Source organism: Candoia aspera, chromosome 7 (genome assembly GCF_035149785.1).
Source record: "Candoia aspera isolate rCanAsp1 chromosome 7, rCanAsp1.hap2, whole genome shotgun sequence".
Classification (NCBI taxonomy): Eukaryota; Metazoa; Chordata; class Lepidosauria; order Squamata; family Boidae; genus Candoia; species Candoia aspera.
In genome coordinates, this window is record NC_086159.1 from 81,565,779 (window position 1) to 81,587,279 (window position 21,501).

A 21,501-nucleotide genomic window follows, 5' to 3' on the forward strand; every position below is an offset into this window, starting at 1 on the left:
GTATTCCACAACCCTTTTCCACTATTATTCAACATCCCTGTCCCAGAAAAATACCATCAGGGCAGCCGTAACTAAGCACACTTCTCCCCAATACTGATGCTCTTCCCGTGATTCCCTTACCTAGGATATGCACATGCAGGTTGAAGATACGCCTTCTGGTTTGGATAGTTTAAACCAGTGTTTTTCAACCTTGGCAACTTCAAGATGTGTGAACTGCAACTCCCAGAATCCCCCAGCCAGCCATGGTTTAAACTGGTTTAACGCTAGTTTAAATTATTTGCATGACAGTTTCATGTGGGCAGAGGAAAAGCATCTTTTTTAAAGTAGCAACTTCAGGGCAGTCCAAATGGAGAAAAGGAAGATAGTTTTGGGTCTCTGTCCTGTCTTCTGGGAGGTCCTTTCCATGTGCATTTCAGCCGCCCACTCTTTCTCTACCCATTGAGTAGGTTTGGTGGCTCCCAGGCCCTTCTTCTCGATTTATGGACCATATTTTGGATGGTGTCCACCCACTTCTGCAATCACGCTGTCCTAAAAGACGTTCACAGCCAGCCTCCTGTTTGGGGCTGTTTCACCCTCACCCTCACTTACCTTTCTCTTGTGATTTATTTCCGTAATAAAGAACTTCTCTGGGGATTTCTCCGTAATCCACAATCATGTGAAGCAGTGATAAAGAGGAAACGTCTGGAAGAGGATAAACTATGCCTTGGCTAGCCCCTTTCCACAAATGCTCTCTTCTTGAAACTGTAACTTCTGACTGAGATGCAACAGAGGAGGAGTAAGGAAAACATTTCTGCCCTCCTTCAATTCCTCCCTGACTTCTTTGCTCAAGTATCTCACCTTCAGTCCTAGAAACCTTAATTCAGCTTCTTGTTAATCCTGGTCAGCTAATAGCATCAGAACCTGATTGGTTAAGCATCCAGGAGGTTCATTTTTGTCAGTGCCTGCATGATTTGTCTGATTTATGCACTCACTTTGCAGTACCTATTAGTACAGGTTGAGCTAATGAAATCCTTACGAGAATTTGCATACTAAATCCCCCAAAACAGAAGTATAAATGCGGAGTCTAGTCTACTTCAACCAACCTAGTTCAGAGCCTCAATCCGAAACTCAGGATATCTAATCCAAGACTAGATCTAATCTAAGAATAATTCAAGGGTATCTAATCCAAGACTAGATCTAAGAATAATTCAAGGATATCTAATCCAAGAATAATCTAAGAATAATTCAAGGATATCTAATCCAAGAATAATCTAAGAATAATTCAAGGATATCTAATCCAAGACTAGATCTAAGAATAATTCAAGGATATCTAATCCAAGAATAATCTAAGAATAATTCAAGGATATCTAATCCAAGAATAATCTAAGAATAATTCAATGATATCTAATCCAAGACTAGATCTAAGAATAATTCAAGGATATCTAATCCAAGACTAGATCTAAGAATAATTCAAGGATATCTAATCCAAGAATAATCTAAGAATAATTCAAGGATATCTAATCCAAGAATAATCTAAGAATAATTCAACGATATCTAATCCAAGACTAGATCTAAGAATAATTCAAGGATATCTAATCCAAGACTAGATCTAAGAATAATTCAAGGATATCTAATCCAAGAATAATCTAAGAATAATTCAAGGATATCTAATCCAAGAATAATCTAAGAATAATTCAAGGATATCTAATCCAAGAATAATCTAAGAATAATTCAACGATATCTAATCCAAGAATAATCTAAGAATAATTCAAGGGTATCTAATCCAAGACTAGATCTAAGAATAATTCATGGGTATCTAATCCAAGAATAATCTAAGAATAATTCAAGAATATCTAATCCAAGACTAGATCTAAGAATAATTCAAAGATATCTAATCCAAGACTAGATCTAATCTAAGAATAATTCAAGGGTATCTAATCCAAGACTAGATCTAAGAATAATTCAAGGATATCTAATCCAAGACTAGATCTAAGAATAATTCAAGGATATCTAATCCAAGAATAATCTAAGAATAATTCAAGGATATCTAATCCAAGAATAATCTAAGAATAATTCAAGAATATCTAATCCAAGACTAGATCTAAGAATAATTCAAGGGTATCTAATCCAAGACTAGATCTAAGAATAATTCAAGGATATCTAATCCAAGAATAATCTAAGAATAATTCAAGGATATCTAATCCAAGACTAGATCTAAGAATAATTCAAGGATATCTAATCCAAGACTAGATCTAAGAATAATTCAAGGATATCTAATCCAAGAATAATCTAAGAATAATTCAAGGATATCTAATCCAAGACTAGATCTAAGAATAATTCAAGGATATCTAATCCAAGAATAATCTAAGAATAATTCAAGGATATCTAATCCAAGAATAATCTAAGAATAATTCAATGATATCTAATCCAAGACTAGATCTAAGAATAATTCAAGGATATCTAATCCAAGACTAGATCTAAGAATAATTCAAGGATATCTAATCCAAGAATAATCTAATGCAGATCAGATCACTTCAGAGACAGTCCACTTTTTGTCAGATGTGGAGCTAGATTTAGGAAAATGGAGATCTATTCTCATAGAAACTTGCATGAGGAAATCAAACATAAATGAACTATTTCCCCTTTTTGCTGGAATTGTATGAAATTTGCAGGAAAGCCAAATTATGAAGCATGCCCCAATTTCTTAGAAATGTGCAGCTTTAAAATACGATTAAAAAAATATATGTCTGTAATGTTGCTTTCTCTCAGAATCTGATTGCCCCCCACAACAGCAAGTGGCTGTGCCAAATTTCAGACAGGGGAGGTCAAAAGTGTTGGAAGTCCTGGCAAATCCAGCATGCCTCATTAGCATATGGACGGTTGCTCTAGGATGCAACTCTCTCCATGCTTGTTAGAGTAAGCTGTTTGTTGCCACACCCACTTCCTACACTCTCTCTTCTCTCCTTCTTCCACCAATCAAGCAGGCAGCATGGATGCTGCTGTCTTCATCAGGGCCATGTGCTCGGGCCTTGATGAAGAATTCTGCCCCATCCTCCACACAGCTCTTAGCAGCTGTAGGGCTAAGGGTGAATTATGTTCAGGGACAAAAGAAGAACAAAGATTTTGTCTTTTCCACCGAACATGGATGTAACTGAACCAAGAATAAAGTCAGTAAGATATTCTTTTTACTTCTTAACCTACTCTGTCTAAGTGTGTGATTCTTTATGCCTGGGAGGGCTGAGTGTGTAAGATCAATAACCTGTGTTTCTCTAACATACTCATTGAAGCTATCTAATATTCTTTTTCTGTGTGCAGCTTCTCAGCTGTGTTAAGCTCTGCTCGATTTCAGTGGTTCTAGCAGGCCACTAAATGGCTTCAAAAAGCTGTGTGTGTGTGTGTGTGTGTGTGCTTGCACGTACAAAGAAAAGCAATATCCATAACACCTGCTGATGGATCTTTCTGAATGTGGTGTGTTGTCTTTCAAGAGCTCAGGCAGAAATACAACAGATTAATTTAATTAACAAAATAACTCATTTGTAACTTCCACAAAACTAATCCTTTGCTAGGCCAAGTTAACTAACCAACGCTACATTCAAACCATCAGCTCATGAATGTTGATTCGGGGTGAGAGGTGGGCAGCAAGGCAGCTGTTTTATAACTTTATACAGACAGCTCACAATTGAGTTATTAATAATGGTCCCCTTGCTGTTGCTGTTTGGAACCTAACGGGCATCCATAACAATTTCTTTTTTCTGTTTGTTGAGCTGGGTGTGATAAAGAGTTGATGTGGATCAAATATATCTCTGTCTCACATATGCACACTCATCTGTTTTGTTCTTGAGTCCCACCTCCGTTTCTTCCAAGGCTTGGGGGGGCATTCAAAAGATAAATATGAGGGCCTTAACTACAATATTGAAGTCCCAGGTTTTTTGCGTGCATTGCATGTAAAAAAAGGCAGGTTTGATCATGCAGTCACGGCCATCATCTTGACTTTTTGGACACCCCCCCCCCAAAGTGCTCCTCTTTTCTTCCCTTCTCTTTAAACATTTCCCACTTGGTCAAATTTAGGCTGCAGGGATCGCTCACTTACCCCTAAATAAAAGAAACATTACGTTGCCTGTGAAGTCCTAAGTGTGCCGATCATACTACACTGATGAAGGAAACAGAACTCCTTCCTGGCTTTGTGTTCACATCAGTGTGCAAACAAAGTCAGGCTTGCACTTTGTAGAAGATAATGATAAAATGGAAGACTTGTTCCTCATTCCGAGAGACAGAAAGACGAGTTGTGTGGTAGATGTGGCAGGATAATGTGACCAAAGGAAACTGCTAATTAAATCAATAGGTTTAGGTAGCCCTCATCCCTCATAGATTTCTATGTGCTAAGTTACACCTCTCACTGTATAATAGTAGTACACACCATTATAGGCAGAATAAAAAACACACAGGAATGAACATTCAGAGGTATCTGCGTCATGCATAAAAAACAGGCGGAGCTTTGATTGCACCCCTGCAGTCACACATGTCAACTTTTTTGACCATGCTCTGTGGACACTCCTGCAAACACCCATTAATATGCATCCCTTAATATTCATCAAACATTTAATTTTTCCCCTTTCCAGGGTGAAAGCTGCACTAAATTCCTTTACCTTATGTACTTTTTATGTACTTCTGTATTAGATCTGATATTTATTAGTTAAATCCCTATGTGGCCATTCTTCCTGGAGTTCAAGGCACACTCACCCTCCCTTCCCCTTTCCCAGCACAACAGGCCTGTGAGGTATGCTGGGCTGAGAGAATGCAAGTGGCCCAAAGTCCCCCAGGGAATTTCTGTGGATGAGAGTGGAATGGAACCTGGGTCTCCCCATCCCTAGGCCAACACCTTCACCGCTACCCCACCCTGGCATATAATATGCTAGGCTCCCAAGTCTAGGAATAGGATTCTAATTACCCCATTCATAAGCCAGTGTGCAGTAACAGTAAGCAGAAAAATATCACTCCCTAAGAAAATATATTATGACACTATCGTTTATTAATCGCAATGCTACACATTAGCTTTCTCATGTAGATGAGAAAAAGCACAGAATGGAAAAATAAAAATAAAAACAAGTTGCAAACCCATTCAGGTTTTCTATCTAACAACTGAGGAAGCCTTAGCTCCCTTTCAGAAAACTAAATTTCTCTCAGAAACAGACCCTGAAAAGGAAACAGACGGCTTCTGCCAAGTTTTAATCTTCAAAGGTTGCCATTAGTAAACCAGGAAAAGTACAGTTGCCCACAACACATATACACACACACCACAAGTTCAGTAGGGTACTTTCCATTAGACATGGAAATAATGTACGGGAAATCCTGGCCAGAGAGTTGCATCAGTTTTCAGAATGGAACCACGTGCTTTGTAAAAATGTATTGCATTAATTTAACAGCGCTTGTTGGAGCTGGGTTTATATTCAGTGCAACAGAAAGATTATATTCCTCTCATAAAGTTTGTAAAACAAAGTAGGAATAATATATCATACTAATAAGCCTTGTGCTTTTAAGGCAGGATAATTAATTAAAGTGGGAAAATATTAAGCATGTGTTTTACTTTCCAGATGAAATCCATGGCTTTGTGGCTGCAATCCTCATCTGCAGGAAAAGGTCCCCTCTGGACATAAAGGACTTACTTCTGAATGAACCCAGCAACGACAAGCCAGCATTGGAACCTTCCTTAGGCTGGACATGTCCATGCTGCCGTTACTAATTCAGTACTTGACATTCATATGCCGCTAAAGATCGCTTGCAAAGTGAGGTCACATCAGCTTTGGCCAGACCACACTTTGAGTCCTGGGCCCGTTTCTGGACACCACTGTTTAAGAAGGCACCAGAGAAAGTGGAGCAGGTCCAGAGAAAGGAACAAGGATCATGGCGCTAGAAAATAAGTCCTACGAAGAGAAGGGAGCGGGGCTAGACCCATGTTGCCCTGAGAAGACTGAAAGGTTGTGACACAGAAGTCCCATTCTCTCGCACAACCACATCCCAACCGGCAAGACATGGAGCAATGGACTTAGGGTAAGAAGAAGTGGGTTCTGGCTGAATGTGAGGGGAGAACTCCCTAGCCAAGGAGCTCAGCAGTAGACTCAATCACCCAAAGACATCACCTTTCCTTTATAAATACCTGGCTCCTGTTTTTAACAAGCCACTCTTTCTCCTGTGAAGGGCCAGATTTCATTTTGGAGGTATTGATGGGCCTGATAAATTGCAAAACAAGGACACCTCGTTTTTCTGCTTTCTACTTGCAGTATGTAACGTGATCTTGTACAAGTTTCTTTATAATCTCAAGATTTGCCCATTTCTAAGGATGGTTCTTAAAATATATATATTTTATATATATACACATACACACATACACCCCTTTTCATTTCAACAGTTACCTTGAAAAACTGTTTGGTTGTAAAAGAACTTATGGCCACCAACCAGCTAAAAGCACCATCAGCCCAACTAACACACAGCATATTTAACTGTAATTTATTTTGATGGGAGACGTTTAAGCCCAGTGATGAGTATATAGCACATCACTAACAGTATACCCTTCTTGGGGCATCTATGCACAATCTACAAGATTTATGGGGGCCTTTTCTCTGATGTGAGAGAAGATGTAGAACAGCATAGTTAATTGCATCAGTGAATAAAGAACTTACTATCATTAAATGGCTCATTATAAAAGCCATTCCTGTATCCATCCCCCCCAAAATCTGAACTGTATTTCTGTCCTTATTGGGTGCTGGTTTTTAAAGTCAAGGAAACCAGGAAATTTCAAGTAGATGAGCTAAACTTGCTGAATAAAAGCTGGAGAAAATAAGCAAGTTAACCTACCTCATCAGCCCCCAAAGTATCTCACGGTAGGATATGGAAAGCAGTAGATAGTATATATTTTAGGGTATAAATATGAGGGCAAAAGAGTAACTGTGGACAGGGAAGGGGAAGAAATGGGACCACCATTCCCATGTAAAGGCACAGAAAAAATGTGTATCAGGAGAATTTATACCCACTGAGTCCAGTTGCTATACATGCCACTTTAAATCTACTTTCTGCAAGCTTTGGTGGAATAGAAATATATGAAGCTAGGAGGAAGAACATGTTGCTGTTTTGCTTCCATGTATGAATTATGGTGAAGCAGACCTTTGCAGCTACATAATAGGTTGAGAGATCTTAGAATAAAATCAAACATGCCAGCCCAAGAGTTGCAAAAATAATCTTCCATGGAGACCCCCGAGTGGGACAGAAACTTGCCCAATAGCCACCACTGGGGAGGGAGCAGATCTTGACCTTGAATCCTTGCTCACAAGGATTCACACACCCTCATGTGCCTCCACCCACACCAAGGCTCTGTGGGCAGAGGCACCTGGTAAAAGCCTTGGTGGCCTCTCATGGGTCAGGATGCTGTTGCGCAACCATGTCACAACACACATGGTGCCACTCAATGGACTGGATCTCTTCCTACTGTATCTTCTACTCTTTCTAACCAGTTGTTTAACCAAAATGCACGTCCCCTGCAAGGATGTTCTGTAGCAGGAAGTTCATGATGCCTGTGAGAAGGGATGCAAAAACAGATTCACACACATCCCCACAGCTTGCTTGCTTGCTTGCTTTGTATGTTTGTTTGTTCAGCCCTTCTTACCTTCTGTTTTATTTGAGAGCCTTAAGGAATAAAATATAGACTGGTGTTCCTCAACCTTGGGAACTTTGAGACGGGTGGACTTCAACTCCCGGAACTGAATTGAGTTCAACACTGATATAGACCTTAAGCTCTGCAGGGGTTCAAGACACCTATGTATTTCACCCCTTAAAATTCCCACATGCCCTCCAAAAGGGCTGAAAGGGGGGACCTGGACCGCAGGAGACTTTATCTTTCTACCTGAGAACAGTAGGTGCTTCCTCGGTCGAAAGGAAGAGGTCCCCCCCACCCCGTCCTCCTCCTGAATGACCAGGAGCATCTGCCACCAGATCCCAGGTCCATCTGGCTTTGGACCTCCTGCCCACCCCGTCAGGACCGCCAGCTCCTGGCCCATTGCAGAAAAGGGGATTGGAAAAGGGGGTGGGTGGGTGGGGGAGGGAGGAGGAGGGGGATTAATTTGCCCACCACGCCCCCGCACCAGAAATCTGGGCTCTAGAGCCAATCCTCCCCGAATTTGCTCTAAATAAAAGCTGCTTTGGGATTATTATTCTCCATCTATAGCTCTTGCCTTTGGACCTTATAATTATGTCACACTGCAAGGGAAACCACCAGCATCTGGCCTGCGGTTGAGAAAACTTTTGTTTCAAGACTTGGGGCTATTTATAGCAAGGAAAACTGGGGAAGGATAGTAATTTCCTCAAGTTTTTCAAGAAAATACGGGCAGGGTTATCTTGGGGGAGGGGGGCAGGGAAGGCCTCCTTTCCAGATTAATTTAATGCCAACCCCCCGACTTCTGCAGGAGCCCCCCCCCCCCCGGGCTGGGGAGAGAGCAGGACGCGAAGCAGCTGCCGGCACCGCTGCCGCGATTCCACGGGGCGAGCTTCCCAGCGCGAACCCGACGCGGGTCTACGAATCAAGGCCCTCTTCGGGAGGCATGTGCGTTTCATTACGAATTAAGGAGGAGAACGCGGCGTGGCTGAAAAAGAAGCGGGGTGGGTGGACTGGCGGGGCGGATTTCGAGCTGGAGAGGCTGGCTCTGGCGGAGGAGAGAGCGGCTGGCGGAGGGTCGAGCTTTCCCGGCGACGCCCACCCGGGACTGAGAGGACCAACTGCGGATTCGGCCCCGAGAGCAGCCCCAAACCCGCGAAATTCCCACGCGGAGCTGCGCGCCTTCAGCCTCTGCTCACAGAGCTGCCGGGAGGGAATCTCGCGGAGCCCGTCCCGCGCAGGGTTCGCAGAATGCCCGCGGATTCACTTCTGGGCAGACCGCCCTCGCGAGGGCTGCCAAGCCGGTTCTCCCGATCTCCCTCTCCGCGCACGCTTCTCTGGCTGCGTTCACACAATACGCGGAGCCAGGTCAGGCGAAAAGCCACCCATCAGATGCGTCCGCACCACCTGCTAATCCGGGTTGCCGTTTCTAGCCTGGTTTCGTCGCTCCCGTGAACCCAGTCTTCTGGGACCATGGATTGTGCGAATCCAGGAAACGGGCTCGAGCAAGCACCGGGTGGCGGGTGGTGTGAAAGCCGTCGGAGGAAGCTTTGCGCACATCCCGCATCCCCAAGGCCGCCCCGGCCGGTCTCCACCCGGGGGGAGCGCCCCCTCCCTTTCAGCGCGGGTCCCCGGCCCGAGCCCGGAGTCTCCTACTGCCGCCCGCGGCCAAGGCAGCCTCCACCTGCGCCCCGCGGGCAGCGCCGTGGCCGAGAACAGCAGGGGGGCGCCGGCCGGCACGGGCCCGACGCCCGAAACTCCGCGGCCATGCCCACCTCGCGGGGAGGGACGGCAGGCGAGCCGAGGTGGCCCTCGGAAGGGCCGGGAACAAGTCCCTCCGCTCGGGGACACCTGCTGGCCGGGAACCCCGGGCTCGCCACGCCGCGACTCTGCGCCAGGCTGGGGACGATGGGGATTGGAGTCCGAGGCCGGCCTCGGGCAGCCGAGGCAGGAAAGGCGCCGCTCCCTCTGGGGCCCGTCTCCAGCGGGCCCCCCAACCACCTGCCCGCAGAGCCGCCGGCCCGCTGCGCCCCGCCTAATTTGGACTGAACGGCGGGCTCCCCTTCCGCCCCATCCCCCGGAGGCCCACCGCCGACTCACAAGTAGCTGCCGCTGGTCAGGATGAGGAAGAGCTGCGGATAATCGACGGCGAGGAAGAGGCGGCGGCGGCGAGGGCAGAGCAGGAGCATGGTCGGGGCGGGCGTGTGCCGGCGATTCTTCCTTGGGGCCGGGGCGCCCCGCCAGCCGGCTCGGGTCGTCCTCCTCGTCCTCCTCCTCCGGGAAGGCGGGCGAGGAGCAGCGGCGCGGCGCGGCGCGCTGGCCGCGGGCAGGCAGGTCGGCTGGCGGGGCCGCCTCTAGGGCCTGGCCGGGAGCTGCCGGGCCCCCGCCGCCGCCTGCGGCATCTGGCAGCGGGGGCTGGAGGCGCGCGGCAGCCGGGCTTCTCCCGGAGGGGCGCCCAGGCAGCGGAGGGCAGAGGGCGGCGCGAGCCCGCGCGCGCGCCCCCGCCGCTCGCCCACTCTCTCCGGGCCGCGGCTGTCATTGGGCGAGCCGCCGCCGCCCCCCGCCCCCTCCGCCCTCCCGCCCGTCCGCCGGCAGAGCCCGAGCAAGGGGTCGCGCCAGCCCTGCGCCGGAGCCAGCGCGCCGGGGCTGCAGCTGGCCTGCGGGGAGCCTGTCGTGTGGACGCCGAACGCGCCCGAGCCGGTGCGTTCCCCCGGTTTCCCCGGCTGGACCCCAAATTAAGGGAAGAGGCTGAGCAAGCCCCGCAAACGAGCAAGCCGGGTGACCAGCGATCCTCGCCTTGTGCGAAACCACAACTTGAAGAGCATCTTCCAGAGTACGCCGGGTACATTTGCTCGTGTTTCAGGGTTCGCACGTACATTTGTCTATAAACCCATGCCCCATGCACGAAGCACCCCGCCCCCACCCCAACTAATCACGGGCACTTTAGCGTCTTGCGCCAACGCAGCCTCCCGGAAGGCTTCTCGGCCAGACGGCCGCGGGCTCCGTCCCGGTGCAGAATCCTAACGACAGTCCTCCAGGGCGGACCAGGATTGCAGAGGGGGAAGATCCCGCCTGTGGGAAGGAGGAACCGGTCGAAGCGTGGCGAGACTGTGATTCAGCAAGGTGGCCGCGTATTCGGTCGGGGAAGAATCGCCCCTAAGGGCAGAGCTGAAGATCTCCCGGTCAGATCGGATCAAAGAGGAGCCGCCTTCGCTCCGGGGAAACCCGGCGCCCACCGGCTACAGTTACTCCCCGGGCGCCCCCCCCCCACCTCTCTCCCCGCTCGCTTGCAGGCGCCGCCTCTGCAAGGCGGCCTGGACCACCTGGGTCTACCTGGCGCGAGTGAGGGGCGCACAGGAGCGCTTCCCCGGATTATTCCGACAAATGATGGGGGGGGGGTCTTTTCGAGCAAAATGGTCTCCCCAGGAGCTGGCAAGAAAATGAATGCGAAGTGGGGAAGGGAAAGCGCTCTTCCACAAGGAGCAGAAGCTGGGGTCAGGCATCAGCTCGCCCGGTGCAGCCCGGATCCTCAACTTCGCGAGGCCGGAGGTACGGGTTTACAATTGCCATCCTCCCCAGGCAGCCTGGCAGACGAGCGGGCCCAGAAAGCGCCAGGTTGGGGCATTCACACGTGGCAGGAACGACCTCCCTTTTTAAGACAGTGGACTTTAGAAGAGGAACACTCTAGGGAAGGTGGGAAAGTGTGGATCAAATGTCTCTCTCTGCCTCGGTTTCACCCCCCAGCCCTCCCCGTTTTGGAAGCACCCCCATCTTTCCGAGGGCCTCGCCCTGCAACAACCACAACGGAGATTCTCCGAACACCATTCCCACAAGCCTCCGACAGGTGCAGCGCTGGAGCAGAGAAGTATTTCTCCTCCGACTTGGTGGCCTGGACCACATCTCTAATACCGCAGCCGAGGATGGGGGCGGAATGTAGACCCAGGCCCCGGGCTGGGGAGTCCCGTTTGGGAGGCCGCAGATTCTGGTTTACTTCCCAAAAGAAAACTGGCCGCGTTCACACAACTAGGTCGGTAGCTAAATCGGGCTTAGCAAGGAATGAATCGCACCTGACCGTATTGTCTTGTTTCGTTTACGTTCTAACGGACAAGAGCCCTCGGTTCGTTCCCGCGAAGTCCGTCTGGGATGCGGAATGAGGCCATCCCTCTCCCCGCTGCGGGTTTAGCCGCTCGGGACCGCGGCGTCTTTCATTAGACTTCGATTTACTTCTAATATATTGCCCTTGGTGTTATTGAGATACTTTTCTACAAAGTTCTGGGTTCCTCGGAAGGAACTGTGTTTAATTTTATTACCGCCCATCTCCTTTGGTGGGGGAGATGGGCGGTAATAAAATTTGATAAACAAACAAACAAACAAACTTTTCTACAGAAATCCTACTAGCTGATATATGGAGGCACAGAGGGCCATCTGCGGAGGGAGGCGCGCGGGGCTCCCCGGTTTTAGGAAAGAGCGGCATCTCTCAGCTTAGCGGCCGCTTTTGGAGAAGGGGCGAGTGCCGGGGCCGGAGAGGGCTAGCTAGTAGGTTAGTCTTTACCGACTGCATAGGGTCGGTCTAACCGGCTGCTATCCTAAAGCGACGGGAGGGACGCGACGAAGTCCCGCGGGACGACTGGTCTCCTTCCCACCCAGTGTCTTCTTCGGCTCCTGCGTCACCGGTGTCCCCACCCCACGGGCCTCTTGAGTGCCCGTACTCCCGGCCATCAGGGACAAGCTGTAGTCCTTCCCGCTGCCCCCTACAAAGCGGGACTGTGGTCATACAGCCTCCAGCCCGTGTGCGTTCACACGACATTTGGCTTTGTGCCGGGAATGCCCAGCCCCTCTGGCTAGTTTGTGGCCCAGGCTATTACACGACCCCAGTAAATGTGTAAATGCAGGGAACAGGTGAAACTGTCGTGCGAACGGAGCCGGCGGGGCAATCGGAGTTAACAGAATAAATAACATTTGGGAATGGATTTGGCGGTCTCCGGGCCGGATCTGCGCGTTTCCCGGAAACACAAGGAAGCGCCGGGTCGAGGGTTCCGGCCTTTCGCTGGCCCGCGGTCGCGCGCGGGTCTCGGCGGTCTCAGCCCCAAGGCAAAGACTCCGGAATCGCCCCTTTAGCAGTGGCAGCCCCTTCGAAGGCCTGCCCAGCGCGGGGGAAGGCGCGGCCAGGACTCGGCCCAGGGAGCAAGGCGCCGGGGGTCTTGCATGCCCAGGGATGGGCGCCCCTTCCCACCGTCACAGGCAGCGGATCGACGGGGCCTTTCAAAGCTGCAGAAGCCCCATTGACTAGCATTTTACTAAACCCTCTGGAGGGTCCGCACGTTGTGCGAACGCATCCCGGCTCGGGCTTGGTGTTTGCTGCGGGCCACTCCTGGCTAAGCCGGCATAGCAGCCCTGCCCTTACTCTTGGTGACGTCGTGGCTCGGGCCAACGTGGCTGGGCGCAGTGTGTGCATCCAGCCGGAGGTTTTCTTCCGAGTCGCCGCGCTTCGAGGCCCCTTTCTTTTTCTGGGGGAAGAAACAGCGGTCGCACGAAGCCCTGGGTTCCAACCGGATCGGCCGTCAACTGACCGTCTTTGGTCCAAGAGAGGCACCGCCATCTGCCAGGGGAAAAAGCCCCCGCCCCCGCCTTCTAGCCTTTCCTCACCAGGGACCTCCGGTGCTGCGCCCGTTTTGCGTCGTTACGTCATGATACCGTTACTGATGTCACGGAGATGCAGGAGGCTTGCTTTCTCCCGGTTGTGGGGGAGGGTCGGGCTGGTGTCGGTAGGAAAGGGAAAGGGCCGCGAATAGATCGGCAGATCCTTTTGCCTTGAGAAGCCAAGCAGGGTGGAGGGCCACTAGGAAATCCTGAGGGGGCAGGGGGCGTGCTGAAAACCCATCCTGGAAGAAGACAGTAGCAACCCCCTTCCTTATTTTATTAGATTTATATCCCACCCCATCCATCTCATCCCCCCTCCCGAGTTTTCCCACAACAACAACCCTGTGAGGCAGGTTGGGCTGAGAGAGATTAATTGGCCCCAACTCACCACGGCGGAAAAGTAAATGGATGTAGAAGACATTACAGGAAGCGGTTTGAGAGGAGGATGGATAAGAAAGGACAATGGGAGGAAGAATGGATGGGTGGATGGGTGGATGGGTGGATAGATAGATAGAAGACGGATGGACAGATGGGTCGATAGCTTGATCCAGATACAAGCAGCGAGAGAACTGCGTGTATACAATACATGGGTACCAATCCCTCTAGCTGGATATACAGCCTGAGTGGAGAACCTCATGGAGAGCACGCGCACGCGCACGCACACGCGGCAGACGTGGGGGGGGGACGCGGATTCCCTGAGCACCTCTTGGCCGCGCCCCGACCGCCCCGCACCATCCGCGGAAGGCTGCGCCCCTTAGATACCGGCCAGCCGCTGGAAGCCCTTTGGCTTTCGGGAAGCGGAGCCGCGGAGCCGGGCCGAACGGTCCCTCTCGCGGCCGGCCCCAAGAAGGCGCTCGCCGGGTCCCAGCCGCCAGGCCTGCGGGGGCGCGCGGGGGCGAGGCTGGAGCCGACCCGGGAAGGGTGCCGCCTGGGTGCGGAAGAGACGCTGCGAACCCGACGCAACACACAGTGCCAAGCAAAACCGAGTAAAAGTCTCGGGGCTGCCTCGACGGTCCGCGGAACCACCGCAAATCCGGAATCGCTTTCTTCTTTTCCCCCTAAATTCGTGCTGGGCCAGGAGCAAGCTGGATTACTTTACCCGGATCTTTAAAACGCCAACGATCCAGGAAAAGAGGGTGAGAGCTAGCTGCTTAGATCTGGGTTTCTTCTTTTGAACCCTAGAAGGCCAATCATCAGGGGACAGGGCCTGATCGCACAGTTGTGGCCACCATCTTGACTTTTTTGACCCTCTCCCTGAAGACATCCCTGACAATCGTTCAGAAGAGGGGGAGGGGGGAGAGAGAACATCTTTAATTGTAGATTTCTTTGGTTTTTTAAAGTTTCATTTTAACCAATCGGGGGAAAAGACACAAACAGAGAACTCATTGTGTAGAAATCATTAAGAGATGGGATAGGGCAGAGTTTGGAACCAGCTTCTCAGTACAAACTGCAAGATCTGAACACCCTTGGCTTATAACTATACAGGATGTAGAAGAAGAGAAACCAAAAAACCAAAAAATAGCCCAGTTCATAGAAGCATGGGGAAAGACACCGACAGACTGGAATTCTTCAAATACATACACATTCACCCTCTTGCTGAATAGCTTCAATATCTTTCCTCAATAGTTTGAAATCACCCTGCTAGTGACCTTAGCACACGGTACATTTGATCAAATTCTTTTCACTCAAGGTGCATATTTTTTTCACTTTTTTTTTTAGCTTAGAATGCCACCTAGATAAAGGGGGCATGGGGAAGAGATTGCTTTAATCTGAGGGAGGGGGTTGCAAAATAATAAACTTTCAAGGCTTGAGCGGGGTTGGTTCATGCCCCGGGATGCCAGCAAGACTTCCTTTTTTGTGTGTTGACATTGTTGGAGGAGAGCTGTGTTAAGTCTTACGCAGCGTTTTTCAAACTTGGAAACTTTAAGATGGGTGGACTTCAACTCCCAGAATTCCCCAGCCAGCACTTTGAAAAACACTGGTCTATTGGTTGCAAAAATTCAGGAGTCCACTCACACCTTTTCCAACTAACCAACTAATTTTAGGGTGTACAGACGGGCACCCGTGGCTAGGCAGGCTGATGACCCAAGGCAACCTTGGTTCTAGGAGGAAGGCTTGATTTTTTCTATCTGGCGGAAAGAAGTGGGAATTGGAAGCTCCCTTAAACTTCCTGGACGTGTCTCAATACAGTACACGTAGATAACACATGTTATATATGTAATAATATATAATACATGTTATATATATAATAATACAATGCAATACATGTTGTTGCCTTGTTCCAGAATGTATGTTTGTTTTTTGACTGGGATTTTCTGAAAGTCCTGCTTAGCTCCTGCCTTAGATAAGGTTAGCCAAGTCCTAGCCAAGTCCTGCTAAGGCAGAAGCCCCTTTAGGATTGGCTTAGAGCAGTGTTTCTCAACCTTGGCCCCTTTAAGATGTGTGGACTTCAACTCCCAGAATTCCCCAGCCAGCATACGTTGGCTGGGGAATTCTGGGAGTTGAAGTCCACACATCTTAAAGGGGCCAAGGTTGAGAAACACTGGCTTAGAGATAAAGACTAGGAGTGCCTTCTCAGAAGTAAGCCCTGTGGCCTTACAACAACACACATCAAGACAGAGAAAGGCCAGCACCAGTAGCCATTTCCATTCTAGATTTCTATGGCGCCTTGTATCCCCAGCAGTCCACTGCTGTAGCGATCTAAACCTGTTTTACTGATAGGGCAGACCAGCTATGGAGAGATGACCGGAAAATATGCCTCATTTGTGTGGAAAGTCTCAGGGCTTCCGAATAAGGAGCTTGCAGATGTCAAAGCCTAACAGATTTTCCCACTGTGAGATGCTCTTGAACAGTGTTGGGATACAGGGGCAAAGACTGCTGTAACACCAATAAAGTTAAGGATGCCTTAAGCTTGTCTAATTCTTGCCTCTGGGGGTGAGATAAAAGGCAATGTTGGGGAGCAAAGGGGACTATCAGCCCTGCCAGGGGATGACAAAGGGCAAGGAGAAACAGAAACACCCCTTCTTGCTTCACACCAGCAACTGGTTTTACAAAAGGATGCATTTTGGATTGAATCTGGAGTATTTGAACGATGTCTTGGAGAAGCAGAAGAGATGTTAGGGCCCAGTTTTTCACCCTGACTCAGAATTTAAGCGGGACTGGGCTCTTGTGGTGTTGATGCCTGCAGACTACAAAGGTACGGCCAACTTTTAGATACAGTCTCAGTAATAAAGCCTTAATTGCATGATTAATTGCCCCAGCAATGGTTGGTTGGCATCATGAATCTTTTGGTCGGGAAATAGGCTTGGGCTGATTTCAGAGTCAGTTCACATGGTCGGAGAACAACCTGGTATCAAGCACGGATCACAAGTGGCAGTCCACTCACGAAGGTTCACAGACTAAGCCGCCGTTTGTTCCAGTGTGCTCCAGCTCATCAAGACAGCCTTGCACGTGCGAACACAACTTATACCAAGGTAGGAGAGAACCCGCATCTCACCTCACAGCATCTCAGACAGAAACCTTCAGTCAGTTCATGCATTCACATATCGAAGCTGGCTAACCCACCCACCAATTAATTGAGTCAATAACCACCCAACTGAAAGGAAGGATTGTCCATTTTTTCTTTTGTACTTCTAATTTGTTGTAAACCACCCAGAGTCGCTCTTTGAGTGAAATGGGCGGTGACTCAGTTTGAAATATAAATAAATAAATAAAATGTACAGTAGTATACAAATGCTATTGGGTTGGATTTGTTCCATATGAGTAATTTTGTCTTATTTACTGGTTAGATTTGTATCTGGTGTACTTTTTCCTCTTATTTTTCCCACAGCAACACGCTGTGTGAGGGTTTCATATTGGGGGGGGGGTAAAATTAGTCAAGATGGTGGCTGAGATTCTGTGTGATCAAACCCCCTCCCAGGCTGTGCATGAGGTGCACATGGAAAGGGGTGGGCTACAACTGCATGGCCATGGCCACCATCCTGAGTTTTTGGATCCCCCCTGCAGATGCCCCCAGTGAAAGGGGTCGCTGCCTGAAACAGAGTCTGTGGATTCTAGCATATGTTTCTATTGAAACATTCAAGCATTGCTGATATGGATAAATTGATATGTAATATTCCAAGACAAGTAGGCCCCCTTGGAATGGACAGATGTTCTATGTATTGAAATGCTTTATTTATTTATTTTTCAGCACCAGACAGAAGCATGTTTACAGACTCGTGATCACCTGCAACAGCTGCTGTGCTATTCCAAACTTCTTTGCTGCTGCTCTTCCTCCCTCTGTTATTATCTTACTGTTTATTTTCTTTCGAATTTTAAAAATATTATTTAACGTATGCTTTTATCAATTGTTTTCATTGATAATCAGTTTGAATTTTACCTGAAACCATTTTGAGAGGTTTTTTTTTTAAATAGGAAGCAAAATACAAATGTTGTAAATGAATTAATAAATGATCTTATTTGGTGGACACAGTCTAGGATATGTCTTAGATGACATGGTTGACAAGGTGCTCGGCAGCAGTTAGAATCTGTGGGCTCCTGCTGGTCACCGTGGGCTGCTGTGGGGATTATTGCTCTGGTCACTGGCCATTTTGGCTTCAGTAGCAGAACAGACTGGACACCTGATGAATTCCACAGATGAATTTGTCCACATAATGCCCCACTATCGAAGGCTACCTGGGGGGTCATACACTTGGGTTTAGTAAAGGTAAAGGTTTCCCTTGACGTAAAGTCCAGTCGTGTCCGACTCTAGGGGGCGGTGCTCATCTCCGTTTCAAAGCCTTGGAGCCGGCGTTGTCATAGACACTTCCGGGTCATGTGGCCAGCATGACTCACGGAACGCCGTTACCTTCCCGCCGAAGCGGTACCAATTAATCTACTCACATTTGCATGTTTTCGAACTGCTTGGTGTGCAGAAGCTGGGACGAGCAACGGGAGCTCACCCCGCCGCGCGGTTTCGAACCGCCGACCTTCCGATCGACAGCTCAGCGGTTTAACCCGCAGCGCCACCGCGTCCCTTACACTTGGGTTTAGTGGTCTTTTAAAATAGCACTAGACCTGCCTTTTAAACATGCATTTAGCGTTCTTCAAAAAGCAATGGAGGTCAACTGAGAAGAGTGTCAGTTGCCACTATAAGTGCATTACAGGTTTCCGCTGCTTCTGCTAACACGGTGTTTTATGGGGTTGCGGACTTCTAATTGTTTTTATTTTGCCAGCTCTATTCTCTGCACCTACAAGCTGTTGGCGAAGCTACTCTGTATGAAACCTGGGTTGAGGAACAGCTTGGTGACAAGGCAAAGGCGCCAAGCAACTCCACAACTATGTCATGTAGGTTGGGCAGATTGATGGGTAGCTAAACACAGTCGTCCAAGCACTGCCCATCTTCACCCAGCCCTGAGCCATCCTATATTAGGAGAGTGGCTGGTGATTGTGCTGCCCTGGAATTGGGTGCATCACTGTGTCACCTGCCCACCCAAAGCGGCTGAGCTCGCAGGCGGGTGCTGCCCTGCTGCTTTTTCATTCTGATGAATGTGACTGGATCCTGCAGATCCCACCACAGATGACGTTTGGGGGCAGAAGAGTCAAAGCAAGGGGAATCTGCCTGTCGCTTTTCTCAACTTGTCTCGCATTTAGAGTAAGGATAGGGTCTCCGACGATGGGAGGACGGGGCGTGGCAATCAGGCCAGCAAACTTTAGGCCATAGCTGGCTGGGGAATTCTGGGAGTTGAAGTCCACCCATCTTCAAGTTGCCAAGGTTGAGAAACACTGCCTTAGGCCAACAAACCCTTTTGTGCAGCTGCTGATCAGCATCCACAGGCAACAAGGTGGACACAGCAGAAAAGCGGGATTTGTGTCCTGATTGGGAAGAAGACAGCCTCAGCCATGACATATAGAGGGGGTTTGAGTTCACTCATTCCCTTACAGCCTCTGGGACAGACACTGTGAAGGAAGCGTGGGGTATCTGGCAATCTGAAAGTTTTAGACGGGCATTTTAGGAATGGGGGTGCGGTGCTCCTGGCCAGGCAGGGGTGTCCACACAGTGTGCCAAAGAAAGCCAAGATGTTGGCCACAGCAACATGACCCACCATTGAAATGCCCTTCAAAAACAGATGGAGCTCCGGTTGCACCACTGGGTCCGCCATCTTGACATTTTTGACCATATTCTGCAGACCCCCTTGAGGCTGGGGTTGGAATAAGGCAGGAAAGACCACTTTAAAATCAGTGTTCAGATGGGCCAGGGAGGAGACCGAGTGGGGGGGCCGTTGTCAGACAACCCTTGCAGCCCTCCGGGTCCCGGGATGCCTCGAGGAGGAGGGGAGGACACCCTCCTAATCCCCAGCCTGCCAAAAAGGGGCTGCGGGGGGGGGGGCGGGTGGAGGAGAGGCAGGGATCTGGAAGCTCTGCAGGTAGGAACTCGGCTGCCGGAGCGAAGGAATGTGGAATTTCAACTAAGGCAGGCAGGCGAGTGTGCCGAGCCAGCTGGCGAGGGCGAGGGCGCGGGGAAGGGGAAGCCGGAGCCAACGGGCGGCCCGCACCGCTCCGAGCGCCGCAGGCAAAAGCAGGACAGCCCCCCGCTCCCCGGGGCAGGGCGGGGTCTCGGGGCTCCGAGAGCCAGCAGTCGCCTTCGGGCCGGGGCCGGTAAGCTCAGCCGGTCGCGCCCACCCTCCTGCCCAGCAGGCGTCTCCGCCCCCTCCGCGGCTTCTGCAGGTTGATTCGGAGGCGCGAGGGGGGCGGGAGAGCCCCCGTTTCCCAAAGCAGGGCTGATGCGGGAGCCCCGACCCCCAGTGCGCACAGCAGCGGGAGGATCGGCGGAGCGACCGGAGCCACCTCCCCCCCACCCCGACCCCTGCCGCGGGTGCTAAGCCGAAAATGCCCTTCTCTCGCCCCCCGCCTCCTTTGGACAGGACGTGCGCCGCCGCCGATTTTCAAGCGGGGGCTCTTTTCCTAGCAAGGGAGGGGTGGGCTCGGCTTGCAATTTCTAAGCCCGCTCCGGAGCGCGTTTCCTCGGAAGGAAGACGCGCCGCCGACTGTCCGGCTCGCACTTGCGGAGAGCCGCGATCCCCTGCCCTCTCTCTTGGCCCTGCCCTGGGGGCGCCCCGGCACGGGATCGGGGCTCCACCGGATTTTCTCCCGAGGAAGCCTCCTGGCTGAGAGGTGGCGGTCCCGCAGAACTCAGCGGCCTGTCAGGATAGGGGAGCAAGGGGGCTGGATCTCGCGCATACCTGGCGGCTCTGAAGCACCGCGGCCCCGCGTCTGCTGTCTCTTTCCCCGACCCCACCCCTTGGCTCCCTTCCCTGTAAAGGACGTCTCGCGGCTTCCAGAGGGAAGGGAGCCTTTAGGATCGCATCTTGCGTTCGTAAGCCGCGCAACGCCGCCCTTGCAAAGCAACGCAGCTGCCTCGGGCCCGCGTCCCCACAGTCGCCTCACATCTTTCAGGAGCTTGGTGGATCTCTTGATCGCCGCAGGCACATTTCGCCCTCGATCCCCTTCGTCTGCCCAGGCGGCGACCCTCCCTCTCCCACCGGCGCAGGGACGCCTGCAAAAGCCACGGGAGACTCGGGGCATCCGCCACCTTCCAAATTCCAGCTCCCCGATTATTTCCTCTCCTCTTCCCCCGGACCCCAAAAGAAGCCACCCGATCGGGCTGCGGAGCCCTTTCCGGTACTCACCCTAATTTGACATAGAGGACTCCGAAGCAGAGAAACACGTAGAAAATCCACTTTCGGGAGTTTCTGTGCATGTTCTAGGAAGGCGGGGGGTGAGCCATATAAAACGAAATCGCGCGCCGGGGCTGCGGGGGCAGGCGGGAGCAGACGAAGCGGCGGCCTCGGCCGATTAAATCCCAGCGCGGAGCCTCTGGGGAGCCGCTTCCCTGCCGGACGCGAGTGGGAGCCCCGCAGCCTTCCAGCAGCGCGGGCCCGTGCCAACCATGCTGCCCCCCAGCCGGGGCAGAAGCCCAACGCCGCGGAAAGGCCGGGGCAAGGCAGCAGCCTGGAGTTCAAAGCGGGGCTCCTCGTTCTGACTTCTGCAGGTAACGCACCGCGTCTCTGTCGACCTGCAGCTCCAGGTAGGAAGATCTCGCTCCCGCGCGCGCGCGCGCGCACACACACCGCCTCGCACCCGCGCGCGCCCTTCGCCCGCGACACACCTCGCTCGCTGGCTGGCTCGCTCGCTCCCTTCCCTGCCGGAACAGCAGTTCCCCCGGCGCCGCGCTCCCCAGGCCCGAAGGGGCCACAGAGAAG

The 21,501-nt window shown here is 50.9% G+C and overlaps 1 protein-coding gene across 1 annotated transcript in view; it reads right to left on the reverse strand.

Moving 5' to 3' along the window:
* The window catches only part of WNT7B (Wnt family member 7B), a 126,410-nt gene extending 105,411 nt beyond the window's left edge, over positions 1 to 20,999 (reverse strand). The window contains exon 1 of the mRNA XM_063309199.1: positions 20,929 to 20,999. Coding sequence (XP_063165269.1) covers positions 20,929 to 20,999 — 71 coding nt within the window. The remainder of the gene's footprint in view (positions 1 to 20,928) is intronic.
* Positions 21,000 to 21,501: the final 502 nt, after the last annotated feature.